General features: G+C 62.8%; 2 protein-coding genes across 3 annotated transcripts; one reads left to right on the top strand and one right to left on the bottom strand.

Moving 5' to 3' along the window:
* The first annotated feature begins 139 nt into the window (after positions 1 to 139).
* LOC308186267 (syntaxin-1B) lies at positions 140 to 25,651 on the top strand. Of its 2 annotated transcripts, none has more exons than XM_080608400.1 (10): positions 140 to 219; positions 5,202 to 5,276; positions 6,466 to 6,565; positions 7,801 to 7,875; positions 9,004 to 9,077; positions 9,187 to 9,295; positions 9,379 to 9,452; positions 9,769 to 9,906; positions 10,621 to 10,731; positions 25,592 to 25,651. In XM_080608400.1, the coding sequence occupies exons 1-10, from the start codon at positions 190 to 192 to the stop codon at positions 25,634 to 25,636; spliced, it is 831 nt and encodes a 276-aa protein (XP_080464526.1). In that variant the 5' UTR covers positions 140 to 189; the 3' UTR covers positions 25,637 to 25,651. The 2 variants fall into 2 exon arrangements, with proteins under 2 accessions (XP_080464526.1, XP_080464525.1); XM_080608399.1 differs by lacking the exon at positions 25,592 to 25,651 and adding an exon at positions 10,940 to 13,417.
* MAPK7 (mitogen-activated protein kinase 7) lies at positions 15,810 to 24,407 on the bottom strand. The gene is made up of 7 exons (XM_080608396.1): positions 24,366 to 24,407; positions 22,433 to 22,697; positions 21,160 to 21,325; positions 18,187 to 19,622; positions 16,955 to 17,361; positions 16,739 to 16,866; positions 15,810 to 16,062 (listed from the first exon to the last, which is right to left on the bottom strand). The coding sequence occupies exons 2-7, from the start codon at positions 22,629 to 22,631 to the stop codon at positions 15,915 to 15,917; spliced, it is 2,484 nt and encodes an 827-aa protein (XP_080464522.1). The 5' UTR covers positions 22,632 to 22,697; positions 24,366 to 24,407; the 3' UTR covers positions 15,810 to 15,914.

The raw sequence follows: 25,651 nt of genomic DNA, 5'->3' as shown, positions 1-25,651 counted from the left end.
GGTTTTATTCCCTTCCCCTCCCCCCCCCCGCCCCCCCCCCGCTTTCCGCAGCCCCTCCCCCACCCCCCCCCAAAAAAAAAAGCAGCCTCGTGCCCGCCCCTCCCCCCCCCCCCTCCCCCCCCCTCCCCCCCCCCCCCCCCCCCGCCCCCGAGCTCTCCCCGCGCCGCCCCCCCGGGGGGACCCCGCGCCATGAAGGACCGGACCCAGGAGCTGCGCGGCGTGAGCGAGGGCGGGGGGGGGGGGGGCGCCTATAGGGGCTATAGGGGGTCCTATGGGGGGGTCCTATAGGGGGTGTGGGGCTGGAGGGGGGGGGGCGGGGGGGGGGAGGAGGGGGGGGGGCCGTGGTGCAGTGGGGTGCTGGGGGGTTCTGTGGGTCCTACGGGGGGGTGTAGGGTCCTATAGATCCTATAGGGGGTCCTATAGATCCTATAGGGGGTCCTATAGATCCTATGGGGGGTCCTGTAGGGGGTGATGGGGGGCTACGGGGCTGTAGGGGGGGTTGTGGTGCAGTGGGGTGCTGGGGGTTCTGTCGGTGCTATAGGGTCCTATAGGGGGCTGTGGGGTCCTATAGATCCTATAGGGGGTCCTATAGGGGCTATGGGGGGTGATGGGGGGCTATGGGGCTGTAGGGGGGGTAGGGGGGGGTTGTGGTGCAGTGGGGCGCTGGGGGGTTCTGTAGGTCCTATGGGGGGCTATAGGGTCCTGTAGGGGAGTATAGGGTTTCCTATGGGGGACTATAGGGGCTATAGGGGTCCTATAGGGGCTATGGGGGGATATGGGGCTCTAGGGGGTCTATAGGGGTTATGGTGCAGTGGGATGCTAGGGGGGCTGTAGTGTCCTATAGGGGGCTATAGGGGACTATAGGGTTCCTGTAGGGGACTATAGGAGCTACACGGGTCCTATAAGAGCTATAGGGGGCTATAGGGGGCAATGGGAGGCTATGGGGGGTATGGGGGGTTGTGGTGCAGTGGGGGTGCTAGGGGGGCTATAAGGTCCTATAGGGGATTATGTGGGTCCTATAGATCCTATAGGGGTCCTATAGGGTCTATAGGGGTCCTATAGGGGCAATGGGGGGCTATGGGGATATAGGGGACTATGGGGGGTATGGGGGAGTTATGGTGCAGTGGGGTGCTAGGGGGGCTATAGGGGGGTATAGGGGGATATAGGGGGCTATGGGTCCTATAGGGGCTGTAGGGGACTATAGGGGTCCTGTAGGGGTTATAGGGGGCTGGGGGGGGTATAGGGGGCTATAGGGGATATGGGGGGGTTATGGGGGGTATGGGTGCGTTATGGTGCAGTGGGGTGCTAGGAGGACTATAGGGGGCTTTAGGGTCCTATAGGGATCTGTAGGGGACTATAGGGGCTATGGGGGTTCTATAGGGGCTATAGGGGACTGGGGGAGGTATGGGGTGCTATAGGAAGTTAGGGGGTGCTATGGGGGGCATGGGGGGCAATGGGTGCATTCTGGTGCAGTGGGTGCTATAACGGGCTATGCGGTTCTATAGGGGTCTATAGGGGTCCTATAGGAGCTATAGGGGTCCTATAAAGGTTATAGGGGGATGGGGGGGTGTGGGGGCTATGGGGAGCTATGGGGCTCTATGGGGGGCAATTGGTGCAATATGGTGCAGTAGGGTGCTAGGGGTCCTATAGGGGGCTATAGGGTCCTATAGGGGGCTATAGGGGTCCTATAGGGGCTATAGGGGCTGGGGGGTTATAGGGGCTATGGGGGGGATATGGGGGGGTATGGGTACATTATGGTGCAGTGGGGTGCTATGGGGCTCTATAGGGTCCTATGGGTCCTATGGGGCCAATAGGGGGCCTATAGGGGTCCCATAGGGACTATAGGGGGCTGGGGGGTTATGGAGTGCTACAGGGGGCTATGGGGTCCTATGGGGTTCTATAGGGTGGTATGGGGGATATGGGTGCATTATGGTGCAGTGGGTGCTGTTGGGTCCTATGGGGTCCTATAGCGGGCTATAGGGTCCTACAGAGGACTATAGGGGGCTGGGGGGTATAGGGGGCTGGGAGGCATGGGGTGTTATGGGGGGTATGGGGGGCAATGGGTGCGTTACGGTGCAGTGGGGTGCTATGGGGTTCTGTAGGGTGCTGTCGGGTCCTATAGGTTCTATAAGGGGCTATAGGGGTCCCATAGGGGCTATAGGGGACTGGGGGGGGTATAGAGGGGGTATGGGGATTATGGGGCTCTATGGGGAGGCATGGGGGGTATGGGTGCGTTATGGTGCAGTGGGTGCTCTGGGGTTCTGTAGGGGGCTATGCGGTTCTATAGGGGGTTATAGGGGACTATAGGGGGCTGGGGGGGATATGGGGGCTATAGGAGGCTATAGGGTCCTATGGGGGGCTATGGGGTCCTATGGGGTTCTATAGGGTGGTATGGGGGATATGGGTGCTTTATGGTGCTGTGGGTGCTATGGGTCTCTATAGGGTGCTATGGGGTTCTATAGGGGACTGTAGGGGACTATCGGGGACTAAGGGGGTTATGGACTGCTATAGGAGGCTATGGGGTCCTAGGGGGTTTCTATAGGGGGCTATGAGGGGCAATGGGTGCATTACGGTGCAGTGTGGTGCTAAGTGTGCTGTGGGGGGCTATAGGGGACTATGGGGTGCTATAGGGGGCTATAGGGCTCTATGGGGGGCTATGGGGGTTGTGGGGGCTATAGGGGGCTATAGGGTCCTATAGGGGGCTATAGGGCTCTATGGGGGGTTGGGGGGGGAATGGGTGCATTATGGTGCAGAGGGGTGCTATGGGGTTCTATAGGGTGCTATGGGGTCCTATAGGGGGCTATGGGGGTTATGAGGGGTATGCGGTTCTACAGTGGGCTATAGGGTCCTATATGGGGTTATGGAACGCTATAGGGTGCCGGGGGGATATGGGGTTCTATAGGGGGTTATGGGGGGCTATGGGTTCATTATGGTGCAGTGGGTGCTATGGGGGGCTATGGGGTTCTATAGGGTGCTGGGGAGGGTATAAGGGGTTATGGGGGGGTTATGGGGTGCCATAGGGGGTTATGGGGGTTATGGGGTGCTATAGGGGGTTATGGGGTGTTATAGGATGCACAGAGTGCTATAGGGTACTATAGGGTGCAGTGGGGTGCAAAGGGGTGCTATAGGGGGCTGTGGGTGCAATGGGGCGCTATAGGGTGCAGTGGGGTGCTGTAGAGTGTAGTATGGGGTGCTATGGGGTGTAGTAGGGTGCTATAGGGTGCTATGGGGTGCTATAGGATGCTTTGGGGTGCTATCGCACAGAATGGGGTGCTGTAGGGTGCTATGGGGTGCAGTAGGGTGCTATAGGGCTCAATGGGGTGCTATAGGGTGTGATAGGATATAACGGGGTGCTGTAGGATATAATGGGGTTCTATAGGGTGCAATGGGGTTCCACAGGGCGCCGTGGGGTGCTATAGGGTATAATGGGGTGCTGTGGGCTATAGTGGGTTTCTATAGAGGACGGTGGGGCGCTATGGGGTACAGTGGGGTTCTATAGGGCGCAATGGGGTGCTATGGAGTGCTATAGGGTGTAACAGGGTGCTATGGGATATAAGGGGGTGCTGTAGGGTGCAATGGGGTGCTATGGAGTGCTATAGGGTGTAATGGGGTGCTATACGTAATAATGGGGTGCTATAGGGTGCAATGGAGTGCTATGGACTGCTATAGGGTGTAATGGGGTGCTATAGGGTATAATGGGGTGCTATAGTGCGCAGTGGGGTGCAGTAGGGTGCTGTAGGGTACAATGGGGTTCTATAGGGCGCAGTGGGGTGCAGTAGGGTACAGTGGGGTTCTATAGGGTGCTGTGGGGTACAATGGGGTTCTATAGGGTGCAATGGGGTGCTATAGGGCACAATGGGATACAGTAAGGTGCTATAGGATACAATGGGGTTCTATAGGGTGCCATAGGGTACAGTGGGGTGCAGTAGGGTGCTATAGGGCACAATGGGGTTCTATAGGGTGCAGTGGGGTTCTATAGGGTGCTGTGGGGTACAATGGGGTTCTATAGGGTGCAATGGGGTGCTATAGGGCACAATGGGATACAGTAAGGTGCTATAGGATACAATGGGGTTCTATAGGGTGCCATAGGGTACAGTGGGGTGCAGTAGGGTGCTATAGGGCACAATGGGGTTCTATAGGGTGCAGTGGGGTTCTATAGGGTGCAGTGGGGTGCTATAGGGTGCAGTGGGGTGCTATGGAGTGCTATAGGGCACAGTGAGGTTCTATAAGGTGCAGTGGGGTGCTATAGGGTACATTGGGGTGCTATAGGGCTCATTGGGGTGCTATAGGGTGCCGTAGGGCGCTATGGGACACGTGCACTGCGTGTGCGACGCGTGTGCGGGGGCTCCCGCAGGGGGCGGGGCCTGTGGGGAATGGGGGGGGGGAAATCACCCCAGCCTCGGCCAATCAGCTGCGGGGAGCCTTCTGCTGGCACCGCCCCTTATGCAAATGTGGTCAACACCCCCCTCCCTTCCCAGCAGCCAATCAGCTTCTGGGAAAGCTGCTGTATGCAAATGAGCAGGGGGGCTGTGGGAACCAATCAGGAGGCAGCACAGGCTGCAGGGGGAGGGGGTTTTATGCAAATGAGGCCGCCCACGAGCCAATCGCGTGAGGGCAGGCTGTGGTGCAGGGGTGGGCTGTATGCAAATGAGCCCCCGTCACATGGGATGGGCTATGCAAATGAGCTGGGCAGGTCGATGGGAGGTGACAGGGCGGGGCTTCTTTATGCAAATAACCGGGGGCAGGCAGCCAATCAGAAGCGGCGCCCGCGGGGGGAAGGATCAGGCCATGCAGATGACTCACGGCCCTCGGCCAATCGGAGCGCCCGGCGGTGCCGGCGCCGCTCCGGGGGGGGGGGGGGGGGGCGGCCAATGGCATTTGCCACGTGGGGCCGTATGCAAATGAGGAGGGGGGGGCATTGGGGTGTCCCCAATGTCCCCAATGTCCCCTATATCCCCTATATCCCCCCGCCCCTATATCCCCCCGCCCCTATATCCCCCCCGACCCTATATCCCCCCGACCCTATATCCCCCCGACCCTATATCCCCCCGACCCTATACCCCTCTGCCCCTATACCCCCCTGCCCCTATACCCCCCCGACCCTATACCCCCCCGACCCTATACCCCCCCGGCCCTATACCCCCCCGACCCTATACCCCACCGACCCTATACCCCCCTGACCCTATATCCCTGCCCCGCAGGCGAAGGACAGTGACGATGAGGAGGAAGTCGTCCACGTCGACCGCGACCACTTCATGGACGAGTTCTTCGAGCAGGTCGGGGCCCCCGTGCCCCTTATAGAGACCCTATAGGGACCCTAGGGGCTCCCCCTCACCCTGTAGCACCCCCCTGCACCCTGTAGATTCCCCCACACCCTATAGGTTCCCCCTCACCCTGTAGGTTCCCCCATACCCTATGCCACTCCAAACTCTATAGCCTGACCCCACTTCTGTAGGTACCCTATAGGGACTTCCAGATCTTATAGGGCCCCCCCCACACCCTATAGGGCCCCAAGCAGAACTTATAGCCCCCTCCCAGATCTTAAATGCCCCCCCTGCTCCTATAGGTCCCCCCCCGGCCCTATACAGGACCTAGAACCATGCCAGGCCCTATGTGACTCCTCCAAGCCCTATATGGACCCTATAGAGCCCCCTTGTCTGCTATAGGGGCAACCCACAGACTCTATAGGTCCCAGCCCTATATAGGGCACCCCGACAGCGTATGTGCCCTATATGTGCCCTATACATCCCCATTCCTGTTCTCATGTCCCTGTCATGTCCCTATATGTCCCTGCCACATCCCCATATGTTCCCGTACTTGTTCCCATCTCCCTTATACGTGTCCCTATACATCCCCATCCATGTCCCCACATCCTTCTGCACCCCTATACGTCCCCATCTCCCCCATACCTGTCCCTATATGTCCCCATCCATGTCCCCACATTCTCCCGTGTCCCCAAACTTGTCCCTATTTCCCCTATACGTGTCCCCATATGTCCCCATGTTCCCATACATGTCCCCGTTTCCCCTATATGTGTCCCCATCTCCCCTATACATGTCCTATACATCCCCATCCATGTCCCCACATCCTCCCATGTCCCCATATATGTCCCCATCTCCCCTATAACTGTTCCTATATGCCCCCATCCATGTCCTCATGCCCTCCCACGTCCCCATACGTCCCCATCCGTCTCCCCACATCCGCCTGTGTCCCCATACGTCCCCATCTCCCTTTTATGTGTCCCTGTATGTCCCCATATGTCCCCATACATCCCCCATCTCCCCTATATGTGTCCCCATATATCCCCATCATGTCCCCACATCTGTCCCCATCTCCTCCCTGTCCCCATAAGTCCCTATACCCATGTCCCCCCATGTCCCCTATGTCTCCCCGTGTCCCCTATGTCCCCCCCATGTCCCCTATATCCCCCCATGTCCCCTACATCCCCCCCCCCATGCCCTATAGGTGGAGGAGATCCGGGGCTGCATCGAGAAGCTGTCGGAGGACGTGGAGCAGGTGAAGAAGCAGCACAGCGCCATCCTGGCCGCCCCCAACCCTGACGAGAGTGAGCGGGGACATCGGGGACATTGGGGACATTGGGGACATCGGGGACATAGGGGACGTTGGGGACATCGGGGACATGGAGGACACTGGGGACATCGGGGACATCGAGGGTGTTGGGAACATCGGGGACGTTGGGGACATCGGGGACATTGGGGACATCGGGGACATCGGGCACGTTGGGGACATTGGGGACAGTGGGGACATCGGGGACGTTGGGGACATTGGGGACACTGGGGACATTGGGTACGTTGGGGCACACTGGGGTCATCATGGGGTTGGGGGTCACCTTGGGATGGGGTCACTAGGGGGTTGGGGTCACCATGGGGTTGGGGACACCTTAGGTTGGGGTCACCAGGGGGTTGGGGTCATCATGGGGTTGGGGTCACCTTGGGGGTTGGGGACACCTTGGGTTGGGGTCACCAGGGGGTTGGGGACACCTTGGGGTTGGGGACACCTTGGGGTTGGGGTCACCAGGGGGTTGGGGTCACCAGGGGGTTGGGGTCATCATGGGGTTGGGGACACCTTGGGATGGGGTCACCATGGGGTTGGGGTCACCATTGGGTTGGGGACACCTTGGGTTGGGGTCACCATTGGGTTGGGGTCACCATTGGGTTGGGGTCACCTTGGGGTTGGGGACACCTTGGGTTGGGGGTCATCATGGGTTGGGGACATGATGGGGTTGGGGTCACCTTGGGATGGGGTCACCAGGGGGTTGGGGTCACCTTGGTGTTGGGGTCATCATGGGGTTGGGGACACCATGGGGTTGGGGTCACCATTGGGTTGGGGACACCTTGGGTTGGGGTCACCATGGGGTTGGGGACACCTTGGGTTGGGGGTCATCATGGGTTGGGGACATGATGGGGTTGGGGTCACCTTGGGATGGGGTCACCTTGGGATGGGGTCATCATGGGGTTGGGGTCACCAGGGGGTTGGGGTCATCAGGGGGTTGGGGTCACCATGGGGTTGGGGACACCTTGGGGTTGGGGTCACCATGGGATGGGGTCACCAGGGGGTTGGGGTCATCAGGGGGTTGGGGTCACCATGGGGTTGGGGACACCTTGGGTTGGGGGTCATCATGGGTTGGGGACATGATGGGGTTGGGGTCACCTTGGGATGGGGTCACCTTGGGATGGGGTCATCATGGGGTTGGGGTCACCATGGGGTTGGGGTCACCGGGATCGGGGTGACACAGGGGGTGGTGGCACCGTGGAGGTGACGCGTCCCTGCCCCTCCCAGAGACGAAGCAGGAGCTGGAGGACCTCACGGCCGACATCAAGAAGACGGCCAACAAAGTGCGCTCCAAGTTGAAAGGTGACCTGGCGGCGGCCATCTTGGGGCGGACATCTTGGGGTGGTCTTCTTGGGGTGATCTCCAAGATGGCGGTGGTCTTCTGGGGGATGTTCTTCGTGATGGTGGTGGTGGTCTTCTTGGGGTGATCTCCGTGAGGGTGGTGGTCTTGGGGATGTCCTTCACGATGGTGGTGGTCTTCTTGGAGATGTTCTTCATGATGGTCTCGGCCTTCTTGGGGTGGCCATCTTGGGGTGGCCAGCACGATGGTGGTGGTCTTCTTGGGGTGATCTCCAAGATGGCGGTGGTCTTCTTGGGGTGATCAGCATGAGGGCTGTGGTCTTGGGGATGTCCTTCCTGATGGTCTTGGCCTTCTTGGGGTGGCCATCTTGGGGTGATCGGCACGATGGTGGTGGGCTTCTTGGGGGTGTCCTTCACGATGGTGGTGGTCTTCTTGGAGATGTTCTTCATGATGGTCTTGGCCTTCTTGGGGTGGCCATTTTGGGGCGATCTCCATGATGGTGGTGGTCTTCTTGGGGATGTCCTTCATGATGGTGGTGGTCTTCTTGGAGACGTTCTTCATGATGGTCTCCGCCTTCTTGGGGTGGCCATTTTGGGGCGATCTCCGTGATGGCGGTGGCCATCTTAGGGTTATCTGCACAATGGTGGTGTCCTTCTTGGAGATGTCCTTCATGATTGTGGTGGCCTTCTTGGGGTGGCCATTTTGGGGTGATCTCTGTGATGGCAGTGGCCTTCTTGGGGATGTCCTTCATGATGGTGGTGGTCTTCTTGGAGATGTTCTTCATGATGGTCTCGGCCTTCTTGGGGTGGCCATTTTGGGGCGATCTCCAAGCTGGTGGTGACCTTCTTGGAGACGTTCTTCATGATGGTCTTGGCTTTCTTGTGGTGACCATCTTGGGGTGATCTCCGTGACGGCGGCGGCCTTCTCGAGGTGTTGAGGTGGCCATCTTGGGGGTGTCTTGCCTGATGGGGGGGGCGGCCATCTTGTCCAGGAACGCCATCTTGTCTGCAACCCCGCCTGCCTCTTGGTGTGGGGGCTGGGTGGGAAGGGGGAAGGGGAGGGGGTGGCAAACACCCCCCGAGGGTGAGGACAGCGGCGGAGGAAGAGGTCACAACTGTCCCCTCCCGCAGCCATTGAGCAGAGCATCGAGCAGGAGGAAGGCCTGAACCGCTCCTCGGCCGACCTACGCATCCGGAAAACGCAGGTATCCTTCCTCCCCCCGCACCCCTCTCCTTCCTCCTCCTCCTCCTTCTTCCTCCTCCTCCTCGGTGGAGGTCCCTCACCCCGCACCACGCCCCTCCCCGCGTCCCCAGCACTCGACGCTGTCCCGCAAGTTCGTGGAGGTGATGACGGAGTACAACGCCACCCAGTCCAAGTACCGCGACCGGTGCAAGGACAGGATCCAGAGGCAGCTGGAGATCAGTAGGTCGCGGGAGAACTCGGGGGGGGGGATGCGTTGGGGTTTGGGGGAGCAGGACCCCAACATCTCCTCCATCTCCCCGCAGCCGGCCGGACCACCACCAATGAGGAGCTGGAGGACATGCTGGAGAGCGGGAAGTTGGCCATCTTCACCGATGACGTACGTAGAGACCCGTTGGGTCATCCAGAACCTGTTGGGTCATCCAGAACCCGTTGGGTCACCTAGAAACCAATGAGATGCCCCTAAAAACCCAGCGGGTCACCCAGATACCCAACTAGATTGCTCCAAACCCCATGAAATCACCCAGAACCCAGTGAGATATCCTAAAATCCATTGGGTCACCTAGAACCCGATGAAACGCCCCAAATCCTTGTGTGACCGAGGAACTAGGAGGTCACCTCTGACCTGTTGAGGTCTCTGGAGCCCGAGGAGCCCCATCCCGTGCTCTCACCCCGTCTCTCTTCTCTCCTGCCAGATCAAAATGGACTCGCAGATGACCAAACAAGCCCTGAACGAGATCGAGACGCGACACAACGAGATCATCAAGCTGGAAACGAGCATCCGGGAGCTGCACGACATGTTCGTGGACATGGCGATGCTGGTGGAGAGCCAGGTACAGGGGAGGGGGCAGAGGGGGGGGGGCTTGAACCCACCCACGTGTCTCATCTAGATGCCATCAAAAGGTCCCAAGCCCACCAAGGGTCATCCAAAACCCACCAAAAGCCATAGATTGGGTTCAGTGGCTCGTCTAGATGCCATCAAAATCTCTTGAGCCCACCAAGATCCTGTTGGGTCATCTAGGACCCACCAAAAGCCGTATCTAGGGCTCACTGGCTCATCTAGACACCATCAAAAGGTCTCAAGACCACCAAGGGGCATCTAGAACCCGGTCTGATGGTTCATCTAGACATCATCAAAAGCTTTTAAGCCCACCAACGGCCCCTTGGGTCATCAAGAACCCACCATAAGATGCTCTTGAGCCCACCAAGACCCAGTTGAGACACCTAGAACCAATTGAACCTCGTAGAACCCCACTCATTGCCTCATCTAGACACCATTAAAGGTCTCGAGCCCACCAAGGGTCATCTAGAACCCATTAAAAACAAGGTTTGATGGTTCATCTAGACGTCACCAAAAGCTTTTAAGCCCACCAACAGCCTGTTGGGTCATCAAGAACCCACCATAAGAAGCTCTTGAGCCCACCAAGACCCAGTTGAACCACCTAGAACCTCCTAGAACCCCACTGCCAGGATGCCAGTATCTCCCCTTTTGGCTGTCGCCCTCCTCGGAGGGGGGGGGTGTCTCACGGGGTGGTTCTGGCTCTCAGGGCGAGATGATCGACCGCATCGAGTACAACGTGGAGCACTCGGTCGACTACGTGGAACGGGCCGTGTCGGACACCAAAAAAGCCGTAAAGTACCAGAGCAAAGCCCGGAGGGTGAGTGCAGGGGCGGGAGGGGGAGGCGGGGGGGGGCCAAGGGGGTAGGGGGGCCAAGGAGGTGATGGGCCAAGAACCTGGACAACCGGGAGTCCTCAGCGTCGGGTCCTCTCCTGCTCCGTAACGCTCTTCTCTTCTCTCCTCCCCACGCTGCCCGGATGCCTTTTTTGTTGTTTTTTTTTTAAATAACGTTTTTGGGGTAACGTAGAAGAAAATTATGATCATAATTTGTTGCGTGGTGCTGGGGGTGGTCTTGGCCTCCTCCATCGGGGGCACGTTGGGCTTGTAGGGTCCCGGCGCGCCCCCACCCCCCACCCCCGCCCCCCCCCTCCCCCGCGGCAGTAATTAACGCTCCCTTCCTCCCTCCCCAGTAATGAGAATAACCACATTAAGCGAGACTTAAGAATAAATTAAGAGACAATTAATTGTTCATGCGAACGGACATAACAGCACGTGGTCCAATCACCCGCCGCCCCCGCCCCCCCCCCCCGGCCCTCCCCCTCCCCCCCCCCCGCGGGCCAGAGCGGCCCGGCCCGACCCGGGGCCGGCAAATCTAAGCGGTTCGTTGGCCTCCATCCATCCCGCCATCATGCTCCTCGGATGTCTGGGTCCTCCCCCACCACTTCTTCTCGCCTCCCCCCCTCCCCCTCCATCTCCCATCCATGCGCTGTGCTTGTGCGCCCCCCCCCACCCCCCCCAGGGCAGGGGTCCCAGCGTGGGCTGGGCTTGGGGGGGGACACGCCGGGTGTGGGGAGCCCGGGAATGCGTCCCGGGGGACAGGAGGTGGCCCTAAAGGTGGGGGCTACGAGGGGTCAAGGAGGAGGGGGTGGAGGTTGGGGTGGGCCTAGAGGGGGGGTCCTAGAGTTGGGGTGACCCTTAAGAGGGGTCACGGGTTGGGTTGACCTTAGGGGAGCAATTATGGAGGCAGCTGGCTTGGGTCGACCCCAGAGAGGGGGGGGCATCGGTCAGGTTGACCCTAAAGACAGGTCACGGGGTCGGGTCAACCCTAAAGAGTCCCGGCCCAGGTTGGGTTGACCCTAGGGAAGAATTTTGGGGACATCCAGGGTTGGTTGACCCCAGGTAGGGGTCATGAGGCATGTCGACCCTAAAAAGGGGTCCACGGTTGACCACAGAGAGGGCCGATGGGCTGGGTTGACCCTAAAGAGCGGTCATCGGTTGGGTTGACCCTAAAGAGTCACGGCCCAGGTTGGGGTGACCCTAGGGAAGGATTTTGGGGGCAGCTGGCGTGGGTTGATCCCAAAGAGGGATCCCAGGAGGTTGGGTTTGAACCCGGTGAAGGGTCCTGGGCTGGGCCGAGTCAGCCTGGCCCCAGTGGGAGGCTGGTGGACGGGCCCTGGGGCTGGTTTGGGGTCGGGTTGACCTTAGGAAAGGTTTTTTTGGGGGGGGGGGGGGGGGGGGGGGGTTGGGTTGTCCCACCCCCGTGGGGGTGAAGGTGCCCCGGAGGTGGGTCGCATGGTGGGGGGGGGTCCGTGAGGGGGCAGGAGCGGCTCTAGCCCATTCCCAGCGCGCATCCGCGGCAACGCCATTACCTGCCTGACTAACCCCCTAACTACTCATCCAACCAGCTAACCACCACCCATCCGGCCAGCTAACCAACCCACCCAACCAGCTAACCGCCCACCCAAACGGTTAAACAACCACCCACCCAACCAGCTAACCACCCACCCAACCAGCTAACCACCCACCCACCCAACCAGCTAACCACCCTCCCAACCAGCTAACCACCCACCCAACCAGCTAACCGCCCACCCAAACGGTTAAACAACCACCCACCCAACCAGCTAACCACCCACCCAACCAGCTAACCAACCACCCAACCAGCTAACCACCCACCCAAACGGTTAAACAAGCACCCACCCACCCAGCTAACCACCCACCCAACCAGCTAACCACACACTCAACCAGCTAAGCACCCACCCAGACAGTTAAACAACCACCCACCCAACCAGCTAACCACCCAACCAGCTAACCAACCACCCAACCACCCACCCAACCAGCTAACCACCCACCCAACCAGCTAGTTAACCAATCATCTAATGACCTACCCGTCCACCCAGTCAGCTAACCACCCACCCACCCACCTAACCACCTAGCCAACCAGCTAACTAGTCCTTCAACCAGCTAACCAGTCGCCCATCCGAGCAGCTCAGCAACCAACCAGCTAACCACTGCCCACCCAGCCAGCTAATTAACCAGCTGACCCCCCAGCTAACGAGCTAACTAACCACTCGCATCTAACCGCCGTCCATCCAACCAGCTAACTGGTCGCTTAACTAACCCGTCAACCAGCCAGCCAACCAACTCATCGCCCAGCTGATCAGCTGACCGCCCAACTAATCAACCCATTGCTCAGCTAATTGACCCGTCGCGGAGCTAACGAACCAGCCAATCACCCGACTAACTATCTGTCTCATCACCCACCCAACTAACCAACCAATCAGCTTAACTACCCACCCACATGACTCATCGCCTGCCCAACCAACCCACTGACTACCCAACCTCCCAGCCAATCACCCGCTGACCCAACTGGCCAATCAGCCGCCCTCCCAGCTAACCGACCAATCGGCCAACTGCCCCTCCAAGCACCCGGCCAATCGTGACTCAGCCACCTCCCAGGCGCTCACCCACCAGCTCGAGCAGCCAATCAGCTGTCCTTGTGCCCCGGCACCCACCCAATGACTGCATGACCCACCCAACCACCCCACTAACGACCCCATCACCCCGCTAACGACCCCACTACCCCGCTAACGACCCAACTACGCCATCAACATCCCAACCACCCCATCAACGACCCCATTAACGACCCCATGACCCCATTAACGACCCAACGACCCCATTAACGACCCCAACGACCCCATTAACGACCCCATGACCCCATTAACGACCCAACGACCCCATTAACGACCCCATGACCCCATTAACGACCCAACGACCCCATTAACGACCCCATGACCCCTTTAATGACCCAACGACCCCATCAACGACCCCACCACCCCATCAACAACCCAGTGACCTCATCAACGACTCCATTACCCCGTCAGTGATCCCATCAATGACCCAATCACCCCCTTAATGACCCAATCGACCCCGTCATGACCCAAGTGACCCCATCATGACCCAACTTCACCTTCAATGACCCAACCACCCCATCAACGACCCCATTAATGACCCAACTACCCCATCAATGACCCAATGACCCCATCGAAGACGCAACTACCCCATCAATGACCCAACCACCCCATCAAGGACCCCATCAAGACCCAAATACCCCATCAACGACCCCATCAATGACCCAAATACCCCATCAACGACCCCATCAATGACCCAAATACCCCGTTGATGACCCAACTACCCCACCAAAGACCCAACGACCCCATCAATGACCCAACTGGCCCCCCCCAACGACCCCATCAATGACCCAACGACCCCATCAATGACCCAACTGCCCCCCCCAACGACCCAAATACCCCCCCAAGACCCCAATAACAACCCAACGACCCCATTAATTACCCAACTGCCCAATCAAGACCCAAATACCTTATCAACGAACCCATCAATGACCCAAATACCCCATCAACGACCCCATCAACGACCCCATCAACGACCCAAATACCCCGTTTATGACCCAACGACCCCATCAATGACCCAACTGGCCCCCCCAACGACCCCATCAATGACCCAACGACCCCATCAATGGCCCAACTGCCCCCCCCAACGACCCAAATACCCCCCCAAGACCCCATTAACAACCCAACGACCCCATCAACGACCTAACGACCCCATCAACGACCCAGCCACGCCCCTCAACGACCCGACTCCCCCCCTCCAACCACCATCACCGACCCCCCCCCCCCCCCCAAACACCCATCGCCCACCCCCCCACCCCCCCCCCACCCCTCCCCCCCGGCCGAGGAACCACCCCGACTTAGATTTCCCGCCCCGCGGGAGCCGCCGCAGTGCCGCTGCGCCCCTGCGCTGCCCCCCCCCCCCCCAACCCCGCGCCGCGGGGAGGGCCGGGGGGAGGGGGGGGGGGCTGTGCTCCCCTGCCCCCCCCCCCCTCCTCCCCCCAAAGCCCCCCGGGTCCTGAGCTCTGTATCGTTCCCCCCCCCACCCCCCCCCCTCGTGGTCTGTGATGTATTTGCTACGAAACCCATGCCACAAACGCACCTGCCTCTGCCTCCTTCCTTCCTCCTCCTCCTCCTCGGGATTTTGGGGGGGGGGTGGGGGTGGGGGGGTGGGGGACACAAATACGGGTTGTTGCCGGTGTCCGAAGGGTCCCTATGGCTCCTATACGGTCCCTATAGCTTTCCCCAGCAGCTAGCGAGGCCCTATAGCTCTCCCAGTGGCCCTGCAGCTCCCTATAGCTCCTATATGGCTCCACATGGAAGGCAAGGGGTCCCTATAGCTCCCCTGAAGCCCCTATAGTTCCCCTAGTGCCCCTATAGCTCCCCTGGTGCCCCTATAGCTCCCCTGGTGCCCCTATGGCTTCCTATAACTCCCAGAAGGCTCCCAGAGTGGCTATGGGGTTTCTATAGCTCCCCTGCCATTCCTACAGCTTCCTCTTATTCCCGGGAAGGGGGGCGTTCCCCCGTGCCCCCTATAGCTCCCATAGGTCCCTAGAGCTGCCGTGGGGGTCCCTACGAGCTTGTATAGCCCTTTACAGGATCCTATAGCCCTTTCACTGCTCTATATGTTACCAAATGAATCTATATGAAGCCATACACATATATAATAGTTATATATAACCCTATACAGCTTCCTATAGCCCCATAAAGGACCCCAGCGGACCGTATGGTCTCCCATGGAGCCTATACATTACCACAGAGCCTGTACAGGGCCCTATAGCCCCGTACTACCCCTATAGGCTCATACATTCTACGGTTCTATAGGGTCCGTACGTTCCCATACAGCCCACAGGTCTCCCTATAGCCCCATACAGCCCCATATAGGTCCATAGAGTCAAGGACGGCCCCACAGAGCCCCGAAGCCCCCCCCTATAGCCCCTATAGGTCCCCCCGGGGCGCCGCAGGGGGCACGGGTGGCACAAAACCGGGGCGTCGTTTCCTTACAAAGTTTAATAGGGTGCGGGGGGGGGGGGGGGGGGGGGGAAGGGGGGCAAGGGGGGCGGGGGACCCGTCGTGCCCCCCCCCTCCCCCCCCCCTTTAAGGCTCAGGGAGGTCGTCGGAGAGGAGCATGGGGGAGCCGAGCTGGAGGTCGCGCTGGAGGCTCTCGAGGGCGGCCGGGCTCAGGCGGTGGACCTCCAGCCAATCGGCGAGGAGCGAGGCCGAGAGCGGCGCCGAATCGCCTTGGCTGCGAGGGGACATCGTCAGCAGGGGCTGGGGGGGGGCCGGGACACGCCCTACAAGGACCCTTGGGTGCCACCGGGGGGGAGAGGGGGGCGGTGGGGAAGGGGGTGTCCCGAGATGTCGGTCAACGGGGTGGAAGAGGGACGCCAGGACTCTTGCGTTCCTTGGTCAACGGGGTGGAGGAGGGACACCAGGACATTTGGGTTCCTTGGTCAACGGGGTGGAGGAGGGACACCAGGACCCTCGGGTTCCTCATCATCAGGACGTTTGGGGCCACCAGGGACAGGGAAACAATGGGGAACGTGGTGTCCCAACACGTTGGTCAACGGGGTGGAGCGGGGACACCAGGACATTTGGGTTCCCCGTCATCGGGATGTTTGGGTGACACCACAAAACAATGGGGAACGGGGCGACGTTGGTCAACGGGATGACGTTGACCGAGACATTGGTCAACGGGGTGGAGCGGGGACATCGGGACCCTTGGGTTCCTCATCATCGGGACGTTTGGGGCCACCAGAGAAGCAACGGGGAGCGGGGTGCCCCAAGACGTTGGTCAACGGGATGGGACGTGGGATGGAGTAGGGACACCAAGACTCTTGGGTTCCTTGGTCAACGGGGTAGAGAAGGGCCACCGGGACCCTCGGGTCCCTCCCCACCAGGACACCCGGGTCCCCTCTCACCTGTCCTTGCTGTCCCCCACCATGTCCAACGATTGGCTCAGGAACTCCTCCAGGTCGAAGCCGACCCCGTAGCCGGCCCCGCTCCCCTTGGGGGTCACCGAGAAGACGGGGGGCAGCAGGTCCTCCACCTCGGTGGGGAGAAGACGACGCTCAGCAGGGGGTCCAGACCCAAAGGTGGGGGGACCTTCTCACCCAGGGGACGCCCAGGCCCCTCACCTGCGACTTGGAGAGCTGTTGGGTGACGGTGGCCACGTCGGGGTCCGCGGGGACGGGGACGGGGGGAGGCTCGGACCACACCTCGGTGCCCGGCCACGTTTCGGGAGGTCCCCCGCAAGGTGGGGGACACGGGGCGGGCGCGGGTCGGGCCGGGGGTCGTGGCGGGGCCCCGTCCCTCATCTTGGTCCACCGCTCGAGGAGGTGGCGGTCGTCGTCGGTGAGGACGAGGCCCCGGAGGCCCTCGCCGCGGCCGCGGGGCTCGCGGCGCTCCCGCTCCCGCTGCTTCTTCTCGCGCTCCTTCGCCCGCTCCTGCCGCCGCCGCCGCTTCTCCTCGCGCTCCCGCTGCCGCTCCGCCGCCGTCACCGGCTTCCGGCCCTCCGGCGCCTCCGGGGCCGCGCACGGCGGTTCTGCGGGGATTGGGGGTGTCGGGGGGGGGGACGGAGAGCAGGTATGGGGCCAAAAAAACTCATCCTAAAACCCCGAAGCTCAAGGATGGAGGCCCCAACCCCATCCTAAAACCCAGGAATCCAAGGATTGAGCCCCCAACCCCATCCCAGGACCCAAAAACTCAAGGATGGAGCCCCCAACTCCATCCCAGGACCCAAAAACCCAAGGATGGAGCCACCAAAACCCATCCCAGGACCCCGAAACTCAAGGATGGAGCCCCCAACCCCATCCCAGGACCCTGAAACTCAATAATGGAGCCCCCAACCCCATCCTGAAACCCAGAAACTCAAGGATGGAACCCCCAAAGCCATCCTAAAACCCAGGAATCCAAGGATGGAGCCCCCAACCCCATCCTGAAACCCTGAAGCTCAAGGATGGAGCCCCCAACCCCATCCCAGGACCCCAAAGCTCAAGGATGGAGGCCCCAACTCCATCCCAGGACCCAAAAACTCAAGGATGGAGGCCCCAACCCCATCCCAGGACCCCAAAGCTCAATAATGGAGCCCCCAACCCCATCCTGAAACACCGAAGCTCAAGGATGGAGCCCCTGACTCCATCCCAGCACCCAAAAACTCAAGGATGGAGCACCCAACCCCATCCCAGGACCCCAAAGCTCAAGGACGGAGCCCCCAACCCCATCCCAGGACCCCAAAACCCAAGGATGGAGCCACCAAAACCCATCCCAGGACCCCAAAACTCAAGGATGGAGCCCCCAACTCACCCCCACCCAGCACCCAAGACCCGGAAGTCCCAGCACCCACCCACGGGCCCGAGCTGCTCCCCACCTTTGCTCTTGTTCCTCATGGCCGACTTGAGCAGGGCGGCCTTGAGGGCGGCCTTGGTGTCATCCGAGATGGCGCCGTCCCGCTTGGGGGGCGCGGGGGCCCCCGGCTCCGCCTTCACCCGGGGAGAGTCCATTGGGCAGTCGGGGGCGGGGACGGGGCCAGGGCTTGGCATGTCCACATCGGTGCAGGGCCAGGCCGGGCCAACCCCGGCTGCGGCGGCGTTGGGCACGTTGGCGTTGGCCATGTTGGCGTTGACCATGGCGGCGTTGGCGTTGGCCATGGCGGCGTTGGCCATGGCGGCGTTGGCCCTGTTGACGCTGCTGTTGGCCATGGTGGCGTTGACGTTGGCCAAGCTGACGCCGGCCACGCTGACGTTGGCCATGGCGTTGGCCACGCTGACGCCGGAGTTGCCCATGTTGACGTTGGCCATGCCAACGCTGGTCATCCCGACGCTGGCGTTGGCCACGCCGACGTTGGCCATGTTGACGTCGGCCACCGCACTGACGCCGGCCGCGGTGACGCCGCCGCTGGCCGCGTTGACGCCGCCCATGGGGGCGTTCACGTTGGCCACGGCGCCGTCGGCCGCGCCGCCGCCCACGCCGGCACCGCCGGCCGCGTTTTCGGCCGGAGCGAAGGCGATTTGCCGCCGGATGCCGTCGCGGCGCTCGTGGAAATCGGCGATCTCGGCCACGATGGCCGCCTTGATCTCCTCCTTGGTCAGCACCCGGCGGTCAAAGGCGAAGTCGAAGGCGGGGACGCACTCGGGCTCGTCCTCGGGGTCGTGGTATTTGGCCAAAAAGGGGTGCCGCAGCGCCTCGGCCACCCCGACCCGCTCGCGGGGGTCGAAGCGCAGCATCCTCCCCAGCAGCGCCAACGCCGCCGGCTCGGCGTCGCCGAAGAGGCTCTCCCACGGCACCGCCGGGCGCGGGGGCAAGCTCTGCACGTAGGCCCGCACCCGCTCGGCGCCGATGGCGGCCATGACGGCGGCCGGCGGCGTCCCCAGCACGGCCATGATGAGCTGCAGCTGGTGCACGTAGTTCCTGCCGGGGAAGAGCTGCCGCCGGCCCAGCATCTCGGCGAAGATGCAGCCCACCGACCACATGTCGATGGCGCGGGTGTAGCGGTGCAGCGAGAGGAGCAGCTCCGGCGCCCGGTACCACCGCGTGGCCACGTATTCGGTGAGGAAGGCCTTGGCGTGGCGCGGGTCGGCGCCGAGCCCCCGGGCCATGCCGAAATCGCCGATCTTCAGCTCGCAGTTCTCGTTCACCAGGAGGTTGCTGGGCTTCAGGTCGCGGTGGAGGACGTTGGCCGAGTGGATGTACTTGAGGCCCCGCAGGAGCTGGTAGAGGAAGTAGCGGACGTGCTCCAGCGTCAGGGGTTGAGACGAGTGGATGATCTGGTGCAGGTCGCTCTCCATCAGGTCCAGGACCACGTAGCTGCGAGAAGAAAGAGGGACCCGGGCGTCCGCGAGGGGCTGGGGGCGTCCCCATGGGTGCCACCACCACCCTACGGACCCAAGGGACCAGGTGGGCTCCATCCCACGTGAGCTGACCACCCAAGAAGACCCAGGAGGGGCTGGGGACGTCCCCATGGGTGCCGCCACCACCCTACGGACCAAAGGAACCAGGTGGGCTCCATCCCACGGGTGCTGACCACCCAAGAAGACCCAGAAAGGGTTGGGGACATTCCCATGGGTGCCACCACCACCCTACGGACCCAAGGGACCAGGTGGGCTCCATCCCACGTGTGCTGACCACCCAAGAAGACCCAGGAGGGGTTGGGGACGTCCCCATGGGTGCCACCACCACCCTACGGGCCCAAGGGACCAGGTGGGCTCCATCCCGTGGGTGCTGAGACCCTCCAAGAAGATCCAGGAGGGGTTGGGGACGTCCCCATGGGTGCCACCACCCCCCTACGGACCCAAGGGACCAGGTGGGCTCCATCCCACAGGTGCTGACCACCCAAGAGGACCCAGGAGGGCTTGGGGACGTCCCCATGGGTGCCGCCACCACCCTACGGACCCAAGGGACCAGGTGGGCTCCATCCCACGTGAGCTGAGACCCTCCCAAGAAGACCCAGGGGGGTTGGGGACGTCCCCATGGGTGCCTCCACCACCCTATGGATCCAAGGGACCAGGTGGGCTCCATCCCGTGGGTGCTGAGACCCTCCCAAGAAGACCCAGGAGGGGTTGGGGACGTCCCCATGGGTGCCACCACCCCCCTACGGACCCAAGGGACCAGGTGGGCTCCATCCCACGTGAGCTGAGACCCTCCAAGAAGACCCAGGAGGAGTTGGGGACGTCCCCATGGGTGCCACCACCCCCCTGTGGACCCAAGGGACCAGGTGGGCTCCATCCCACGTGAGCTGAGACCCTCCCAAGAAGACCCAGGAGGGGTTGGGGACGTCCCCACGGGTGCCACCACCACCCTACGGACCCAAGAGACCAGGTGGGCGCCATCCCACAGGTGCTGAACACCCAAGAGGACCCAGGAGGGCTTGGGGACGTCCCCATGGGTGCCACCACCACCCTACGGGCCCAAGGGACCAGGTGGGCTCCATCCCACGTGTGCTGACCACCCAAGAAGACCCAGAAAGGGTTGGGGACATTCCCATGGGTGCCACCACCACCCTACGGACCCAAGGGACCAGGTGGGCTCCATCCCACGTGTGCTGACCACCCAAGAAGACCCAGGAGGGGTTGGGGACGTCCCCATGGGTGCCACCACCACCCTACGGACCCCGGGTGACCAGGAGGGGCTGGGGACGTCCCCATGGGTGCCACCACCACCCTACGGACCCGGGTGACCAGGAGGGGCTGGGGATGTCCCCATGGGTGCCACCACCCCCCTAAGGACCCAAGGAATCAGGTGGTCGCCATCCCACATGTTCTGACCACCCAAAAAGTCCCAGGAGGAGCTGGGGACGTCCCCATGGGTGCCACCACCACCCTACGGACCCCCCAGGGGCACGCACACGGAGCGGAACTCGCCGTAGGGGACGGTGGGCTTGAGGATGTCCTTGATGCCGATGATGTTGTCGTGCTTGAAGTGCTTGAGGATCTTCAGCTCCCGCAGCGTCCGCTTGGCGTTGGTCACCACGTCGAAGGCGTTGGGGATCTTCTTGATGGCCACCTGCTGGCCTGCCACCCCGAGGACCCCAGGGCTTGTCACCCATCGCGGGACCCCAATCTCCCGCCCCACGTGGACCCGCTCGCCGTTTCTTCACTCGAGGGACCCCGAAAATGTAGGGCACCCGACCCAGGTGGACCCAGGTGTGAGGGAACCATGGTTCTCCACCCAAAGGGACCCAAGGGTCAAGGTGCCACCACACAAGGTGACCCGGGTGGCCAGCTGCCACCACCCATGGTGACATGGGTGTCCAGGTGCCACCACCCAAGGGGACCCAAGAGCCATCACCCAAGGGACCCCATTGGCCAAGAGCCACCACCCAAGGGGACCCAAGTCTACGAGAACCTCCACCCAAGGGGACCTGGGTGTCCAGGTGCCACCACCCAAGGGGATCCCATTGGCCAAGAGCCACCACCCAAGGGGACCTAGGTGCCACCACCCAAGGGGACCCAGGTGTCCAGCTGCCACCACCTATGGTGACACAGGTGTCCAGGGGCCACCACCCAAGGGGACCTAAGAACCATCACCCAAGGGACCCCATTGGCCAAGAGCCACCACCCGAGGGGACCCAGGTGGCCAGGTGCCACCACCCATGGTGACACGGGTGTCCAGGTGCCACCACCCAAGGGGACCCAAGAGCCATCACCCAAGGGACCCCATTGGCCAAGAGCCACCACCCAACGGGATGAAGGTGACCAAGATCCACCACCCAAGGTGACCTGGGTGGCCAGGTGCCACCACCCATGGTGACATGGGTGTCCAGGTGCCACCACCCAAGGGGATCTAAGAACCATCATCCAAGGGACCCCATTGGCCAAGAGCCACCACCCAAGGGGACACAGGTGTCCAAGAGCCACCACCCAAGGGACCCAAGAACCATCACCCAAGGGACCCCATTGGCCAAGAGCCACCACCCAACAGGATGAAGGTGTCCAGGGACCACCACCCAAGGGACCCAAGAACCATCACCCAAGGGTCCCCATTGTCCAAGAGCCACCACCCAACGGGATGAAGGTGTGCAGGTGCCACCACCCAAGGGGATGAAGGCGACCAAAAGCCACCATGTGAGGGGACCCAGGTGTCCAGGTGCCACCACCCACGGCGCCACCCGTCCTCACCGGTGTCCCGCCGCCGGGCGGAGCTGACGACGCCGTAAGCGCCGGTGCCGATGGTCTCGATGACCTCGTACTCGTCCCCCACCTCGAAGGTGACGTCGAGCGCCCGCGCCTTCAGCAGGGCCAGGGGACCCCCGCCGGCCCCTTGTCCCCTCCCGGGGGGGTCCCGGCGCCCCCCGGCCTCCGCCTCCGCCTCCGCCATGGCGCCTGCGTCACGTCATCGGGTCCCCGGGTGTCCCCGCGGGCACTGCACCCTGTCCCCAAGCCCCTGGGGACCCCGGGGTGGGGGGGGGACACACAAAGGGGTTGGTTTTTTTTTGGGGGGGGGGGGGGTCCAGGTGATGGGAGGGACCCAAGGGACGTGGAGGGGACCCGAGGGACTTGGGGACACCCACGGGACCCCAGAGGGACCTGAGGGACTTGGGGACACCCATGGAACCCAAGAAGGACCCAAGGGACCCCAGAGGGACCCAAGGGACCTGGAGGGGACCCCAGGGCCTTGGGGACACCCAAGGGACCAGGAGGGGACCCAAGGGCCTTGAGGACACCCAAGTGACCGGGAGGGGACCCAAGGGACTCAGGGACACCCAAGAGACCCCAGAGGGACCCAAGGGACTTGGGGACACCCAAGGGACCCCAGAGGGACCCAAGGGACCTGGAGCGGACCCAAGAGACCTGGAGGGGACCCAAGGCCTTGGGGACACCCAAGGGACCTGGAGGGGACCCAAGGGCCTTGAGGACACCCAAGGGACCAGGAGGGGACCCAAGGGACTCAGGGACACCCAAGAGACCCCAGAGGGACCCAAGGGACTTGGGGACACCCAAGGGACCCCAGAGGGACCCAAGGGACCTGGAGCGGACCCAAGAGACCTGGAGGGGACCCAAGGCCTTGGGGACACCCAAGGGACCAGGAGGGGACCCAAGGGCCTTGAGGACACCCAAGTGACCGGGAGGGGACCCAAGGGACTCAGAGACACCCAAGAGACCCCAGAGGGACCCAAGGGACTTGGGGACACCCAAGGGACCCCAGAGGGACCCAAGGGACCTGGAGGGGACCCAAAGCCTTGGGGACACCCAAGTGACTGGGAGGGGACCCAAGGGACTCAGGGACACCCAAGAGACCCCAAGGGACCCAAGGGACTTGGGGACACCCAAGGGACCCCAGAGGGACCCAAGGGACCTGGAGGGGACCCAAGTGACAGGAGGGGACCCCAGGGCCTTGGGGACACCCAAGGGACCAGGAGGGGACCCAAGGGACTCAGGGACACCCAAGGGACCCCAGAGGGACCCAAGGGACCTGGAGGGGACCCAAGGGACTCAGGGACACCCAAGAGACCCCAGAGGGACCCAAGGGACTTGGGGACACCCAAGAGACCCCAGGGGGACCCAAGGGACTGGGAGGGAGCCCAAGGGACAGGAGGGGACCCAGGTGACAACGGGGACACCAAGGGCCTTGGGGTCACCCAAGGGACCCAGTGGCACCCAAGGGACCCGGAGGGGACCCAAGTGACAGGAGGGGACCCCAGGGCCTTGGGGACACCCAGGGGACACCCAAGGGACCCCAGAGGCACCCAGGCGATAGCAGCCCTCCCCCCAAAGGGGGCCCACCCACAGCACCAAGAAGACCACCCCGACCCTCAGGGGCACCCCCACGTGACACCCGGGACCCCCACGTGACGGGACGGCTCCCACGTGACAGGAGGGGACCCTCACGTGACCGAGGGGGGGGTCCCAAAACCTTCCCCCCCCCCCCCCCCACCCAAAACAAGGAGCAGGGCCCAGCTCCCTCCCCCGCTCCCCCCCGCCCCCCCGCGTAATGGCAGCGCCGCGGTCGCCATGGAGACGGCGCCGGGGCCGGTTGCCAGGGCGACGGGGGCGGTTGCCATGGCAACGGGGGGGGGGTGACAACAACAAACACCCCGGGGGCCGCTCTCACCTCCCCCCGCGGCGCCGCCGCCGCTCCCGCCGCTCCCCGCGGTGCCCGGATGTGGCGCCCGCCGGCCAATCAGCGGCCCCGGCGCGGGCCACGCCCACTCCCGCCGCCGGCGGCCAATCAGCGCCGCGCTCGCTCGCCGGGCCTCGCCCTGTTGCTAGGGGGGGCGGGCGTTGCTAAGGGGCGGGGCGTTGCTAGGGGGCGGGCGTTGCTAGGGGCGGGCGTTGCTAGGGGCGGGCGTTGCTAAGTGGAGGGGCGGGCCGTTGCTAGGGGAGGCCGTTGCCATGGTGAAGCCGTCACTCAAAGCCGGCCGTTGCTATGCGGAAGAGCCGAGCGTTGCTAAGGGGGAGAAAAGGGGGCGTGGCTTGGTCCCCGGGGGGGGCGTGGCCACCCCTTGCGCATGCGCGGGGGCCCCTCCCACCCCCGTCAGCCCCTCGGGGGGGGGGGGGGGCGGCATTTTGGGGGGAAACCCGGGCCTTGGGGGGGGGGGGGGGACGGGAAGTGACGTCATCGCTGGGCGGGGCCTCGGCACCGGATCCAGCCCCCCCCACCTCCCCCCCCCCGGGTCCCTCTCGCTCGGACGCGACGCTTGGGGGGCGCCCCCCCCGCCCCCAACCCCCCCCCCCCGTAGGCCCCAAGCCCTGGGGACCCCCCCCCCAAGGACCCCCCTCCCCCAACCCCTGGGGGACCCAAAAATCGGGAACCCTCCCTCGCACCCCTCCCCCAAGGCCCAAGGGACCCCCCCCGAGCCTCCCATCCCCCCCCTCGACCCCCCCCCCAAGATTTGGGGACCTCCCCTTGAGCCCCCTGACCCCCCCCAAAGACCCCCCAAAATCCCCGAGGACCCCCCCAACCCCCCCAGTACTTTGAGACACCCCCCCAGGACCCCCCCAAACCCCCCAGGACTTGGGGACCCCCCCCCCTTGAGCCCCCTAACCCCCCCAGGACATCCCCAAATCCCCCAGGACCCTTCCGACGCCCCCAAGGACTTGGGGCCCCTCCCCAGGATTTGGGGACCCCCCCAGGACCCCCCAATCCCCCCCAGATCCCCCCAACCCCCTCCCCCAAGATCCCCCCCCAAAATCCCCCCCAACTACCCCAGGACTTGGGACCCCCCCCCCCCCAGGATTTGGGGACCCCTCCAGGGTTTGGGGACCCCCCCAAAACTTGGGGACCCCCCCCCAAAACTTGTCCCCCTCCCCCCATTGACCCCCCTCTCTCCTTTGCAGCCCACCCTGAGGACGATGCAGGCCAGCGCCGGCCCCCGCGGGTAAGGGGGGGGGGGAGGC

Source organism: Anser brachyrhynchus (genome assembly GCF_964034855.1).
Source record: "Anser brachyrhynchus genome assembly, contig: SCAFFOLD_354, whole genome shotgun sequence".
NCBI classification, from domain to species: Eukaryota; Metazoa; Chordata; class Aves; order Anseriformes; family Anatidae; genus Anser; species Anser brachyrhynchus.
Note: the sequence above shows the minus strand (reverse complement) of the source record. Positions and strands in the feature narration are given on the sequence as shown.

Excerpts from the sequence above, each read along its gene's own strand:
- LOC308186267 (XM_080608399.1), top strand. The coding sequence starts at position 190 with ATGAAGGACCGGACCCAGGAGCTGCGCGGC. Across the intron at positions 5,277-6,465 it reads TGGACGAGTTCTTCGAGCAG|GTGGAGGAGATCCGGGGCTG; the intron begins GTCGGGGCCCCC and ends CATGCCCTATAG. Across the intron at positions 7,876-9,003 it reads AGTGCGCTCCAAGTTGAAAG|CCATTGAGCAGAGCATCGAG; the intron begins GTGACCTGGCGG and ends CCCCTCCCGCAG.
- MAPK7 (XM_080608396.1), bottom strand. The coding sequence starts at position 22,631 with ATGGCGGAGGCGGAGGCGGAGGCCGGGGGGCGCCGGGACCCCCCCGGG. Across the intron at positions 16,867-16,954 it reads AACAGCTCTCCAAGTCGCAG|GTGGAGGACCTGCTGCCCCC; the intron begins GTGAGGGGCCTG and ends CTCCCCACCGAG. Across the intron at positions 16,063-16,738 it reads GTGGGGGACAGCAAGGACAG|CCAAGGCGATTCGGCGCCGC; the intron begins GTGAGAGGGGAC and ends GTCCCCTCGCAG.